The 4,516-nt window shown below is 43.4% G+C and overlaps 1 protein-coding gene across 1 annotated transcript; it reads left to right on the forward strand.

The window, feature by feature from the left end:
- The first annotated feature begins 1,997 nt into the window (after positions 1–1,997).
- LOC148519654 (C-C chemokine receptor type 5-like) lies at positions 1,998–3,119 on the forward strand. Its single transcript, XM_088476340.1, has one exon. It carries the CDS (start codon positions 1,998–2,000, stop codon positions 3,117–3,119), a length of 1,122 nt encoding a protein of 373 aa, XP_088332466.1.
- Positions 3,120–4,516: the final 1,397 nt, after the last annotated feature.

Genomic DNA, 4,516 nt, shown 5'->3' on the forward strand with positions numbered 1-4,516 from the left:
TTAGCAGCAACATGGCCCAAGCCACAATATCTAAAACATCCGATCATATTTTTTTATGTTTTATATGAGAAAAGAACCTTCCTAGCAAAACTGGCCAATCTCCAGATTCCTAGCCTACAGTCTCTGGCTATTTACAATCTACCGTACATCCTCTTTACCTCTGGAACAGTTCTACCAGTTGTCGCTGAAGATCGCCATTGCAGGAGTAGGGCCATTGGGGTACACTCAACATTTCCTCAGCCATCACATACCTCTCCACCATTTCCACTAGTTGGTCTGCGATTTCAGGATCCCCGTGGCTCACACACTTGTACAGAACTGCAGTTATGCATTGTAGACTCCGGATCTCCTCAATATCCAATTGCTGTTGTTTCCGGGCCTCCACAATAGCCAATTGCTGCACTCTGGTGGCGCCTTTGCTGAACCCTGATGGCGTCCAGCTGCAGTGATGTAGCTTGTAGTAAGACCTTTAACTATGTTCTCCGTGTTAGCTCTTGGTGTAGGGGTTAATCAGAATCTGGCTTCCCTAACCATCTGGTGACCCCACCATGGATTTCATAGCATAATTGTCTTTTCCAATAGCTAAAAAAATGGGTGTTTGTCCCTTTATCTGAAACAGTGTTCTTGTGAGTGCTCCCAGCAGCCACCAGCTCAGGGGATACAAACTCTACAACTTGTATACATTCCCTGTGTCACTGATGATCATAGTGAACTGAAGATACATGCACGCTGTTAATGGTACTAAATAGTACAGATGAGTGTTTTGGTTTTTTTTTAAACCCGAACACACCTGAACTTGGGGGTACTGAGTCAAAACAAGGCATGTCACAATTCCCCCAGATTTGTGGACATACATCCGTATCATAGCAATCATGATACATAAGTATTTGTCTTGGAGATTCTGGTATTCACTTCTATAAATTGGGCCTGATTCTGAGTTGCACGATATTTCGATGTCGGATGTAGTTGAACATTTTTTTTTTCACTTCACTCTGCACCACGCATGCTTCCCCTTAGTGTTCATACATATTCGCAGTTGCGGTTTCAGATGCGCACATGAAGAAATATATTGAAAATGAATTGGGAATTCCTGGGCGGTGACTGGTAGGTGATTATGCAGATGTATGGCGATGGTTCCTCTTAAGGGTTATGGTAGAGTCACTGAAGTGTTTGCATACAAGGGTGCTTAATCACTCATATTGGAGGCCATACTCAGACACAGGGCTGCCGACAGCCGTGCCGGGCCCAGGTGACAGGAGGCATGGCCTAATCACGGGATGTGTGGCCACGTCCCCTTGGGAAAAAATGTAAAAAATTATTTTATGCAGGACAGTCAATGGGGGGCACAATCAGCGTGATCGCTCCCCCCATAGGCATAGTAGACTGCTCTGGTTGCTGCTTTAGCAGCCGCGAGCAGTCTCCCAGTGCAGCCCAGCACACAGCTGTGTGTGTTGGGCTGCAGTGATGTAAGAGGGAGGGGGGGGCGGTGCGAGACCCGGGCCCCCGCCGGGCCCCACCAGCAAACCCAGGCCCGGCTAATTAGTACCCGCTCCCCCCCTCTCGGCGCCCCTGCTCAGAGAGAGAATCCGCACCAAGCAAAGGTCTGGTGCAACCGATGCTGGCGTCTAATGATGCATCAAGTACGATAGCAGCGCCTGGAGATGCTCGAAGTCGGCAACTCAGTCCTTGCACATTCATTCACACAGATGTACACAAGAGAAAGAGCTTCAGCGGTATTAGCGTAAAATCGGAGACGTCTGACCGGCAACAGATGCACACACGGACGCCGCTGTGCCCGACTAAGAATCAGACCCATAAACTCTGATATGCTGAACTTGTTGGACTGTGGTACTTGTTTCGGAATGTTATGTGGCTTAATGCATATTTTAGCATTTGTTTCATCATTTTTTAGTCCTAAATAACTTATTGCATTATATCTCTATCCTTTTTAGAACCAATAATTATAAGTCAACAAATGGATAACATACTCTGAGAAAATGGAGGCGTCTAGATGGGAAGACAACTCTACAAATGACAGCTGTACAGAGGGCCTGAATATCTTTAGGATTCCACAAGTCACATATGAAGATTGCAAACATATTAATGTTGTGGCTGCTCAGATTTTTGCAGATTTATTTTATGCTTTGACTTTCACAGCTATTGCTATTAATATTATAAAAATCTTTAGCACAGTTCGAGGAGCTCACAATTGGACTACCTCTCATTTATACCTAGTAAATATTGCAATTGCCCATGTCATTTTTCTCTTGCCATGTCCGGTGTGGGGCATGTATTTGAACCAGCAATATGATTGGCATCTGGGCAAGTATGCATGTTCAATCATGAACTTCACTAATGCTTTGGGACACTTTGGAAGCACTTTATTTATCTGTATTATTTGTATTGACCGTGTGGTTACTATTCATTTCCCTGTGACCTCAATCCAATATAAGAGTGTAAAGTTTGGTAAAATGGTGGTCATGGCATCATGGGCACTAAGCACAGTCATAGCTTCGTTAAGCTATGTGTATACCACATTCACTGTTTATGGAGGGTCCAAGCATTTCTGTGGTTCTATGAAAATTGGAAATGTACTAAATTTTGTATCAGTATGGTCTTTTATAATGTTTTTCTTTCCTAATATTCTCATTCCAACTGTTGTGCTGGTCCCATGCTTTATTAAAATAATGGTGTATGTATTTTGTCAACAAACTAGACTAACCTATGATATGGGAAAAGTTATCAAACTGGATATTACATATATATCGTCATTTCTTATCTTGTGTCTGTCATCTGGTTATGCTATTCTTATTGTCTGCTTTGTATATTTGACCTCCTCAGCTTGTCGTGATGAATGTAGGTGGGCCAATGTCATCAACTTGTTCAATGAAACTGCCAGGTTGCTGAATGTTTTAAATACTCTCATCAGCCCATTCATATATTTGTCAAGATTCAAACTGGGCCCCTGCTCTAGCCTGTGTGATTGCTCCAATCTGAAGCTGTGTTCTTGTGAGTGCTCCCAGCAGCCACCAGCTCAGGGAATACAAACTCTGCAACTTGTATACATTCCCTGTGCCACTGATGATCATAGTGAGCTGAAGATACGTGCACGCTGTTGATGGTGCTAAATAGTAGAGAAGAGTGTTTTGTTTAAAAACGAACACACCCGAACTTGGGGGTACTGAGTTGAAACAAGGCATGTCACGATTCCCCCAGCCAAATCTGGGTCTCAAATCAAAGCAAAATATTATAATCCCAAAAATTACAGATCTCGTATGCTTTGGATTGCATATAAATCTCTCCCTGTCTACTTCCTATTACCTATACCTCCCTGAAGCAGCTTTTGTAGATGGGCTGAAGGGACTTCATAGATTAGTATGATCTGAGCAGGCTTAGCTAAGTGTAAAAAAAAAATAGAATATAGACATCTCTACCTGGTCCGGTATTCAAAAATCTGCGATAAAAAAATTGGCATGGAATTCCCTCTATTATCCAATAACCAGTACCAATCGGAACTAGCCAGGGGGATAATGCCATAGCAGGGAGACACACAGTATGGGATCCCCCTGCCATCACATTATCCAACCTAAACTGGTCTGCCAAGACCTGGAATTCCTCAAAAAGTGGAGTATCCAAAAATAAAACGGGCTCCCCCCTCCCTACGAACAACCAGCCCTGGGTTGAAAGCCCAGAGTTCTTCCATGAACCCCCTTCCATGCACATGTGTAAAATCATAGTTAATGATATTGTTCTTTACAAGTGGATTACAGGTCCCTGCAAGCCAGCCCCGGCATGCCAGCACTTGTGGAACAACAAGAGCAAGCATGAAGGGCCTGCTGGTGCTTGCATTCTGCCTGTAAAAAAAAAATCAAAAAAATATCACAGTAACTATTATTTTACGATAACCCACCTGCCCAAGGACCAGGGCTGGTCATCCCTCAAGAGGGGGGACCCCATTGTATTTTTGAGGACACCACGTTTCTGAGGAATTCCAGCCCTGGGCTGACCAGTTTGGGGCTGGTCAATGTGATGACAGGAGACTCCATGCTGGTTATCTCCCTGCTATGGCATTATCCCCCCAGCTGGTTCAGTCTGGTGCTAGTTATTGGAAAATAGGGGGAACTCCATGCTGTTTTTTCTGCCTATTTTCCTATACCAGATCAGGCTGAGATGTCCAGGGAAGTGGTGGACCCCATGCATTTAATTTACTTTTTTAACCATTTTGCTGTTACAAGCAGCATCTAATGGAGAAGTGTGTTGGTAATATATTTTCTCCATGCTGTTTTTTCTGCCTATTTTCCGTTACCAGATCAGGCTGAGATGTCCAGGGATGGTTACCTTGGAAGTGGTGGACCCCATGCATTTAATTTACTTTTTTAACCATTTTGCTGTGACAAGCAGCATCTAATGGAGAAGTGTGTTGGTAATATATTTTCTACTAGGCTTATAATTTAAGGCTATTAGTTCTGAGTTAATGAAAAAATTATATAGGGTCATATAGTTTATTAATCTGCCA

The sequence above is a fragment of the Taudactylus pleione genome, unplaced genomic scaffold (assembly GCF_031769625.1).
Source record: "Taudactylus pleione unplaced genomic scaffold, aTauple2 ptg000186l, whole genome shotgun sequence".
NCBI classification, from domain to species: Eukaryota; Metazoa; Chordata; class Amphibia; order Anura; family Myobatrachidae; genus Taudactylus; species Taudactylus pleione.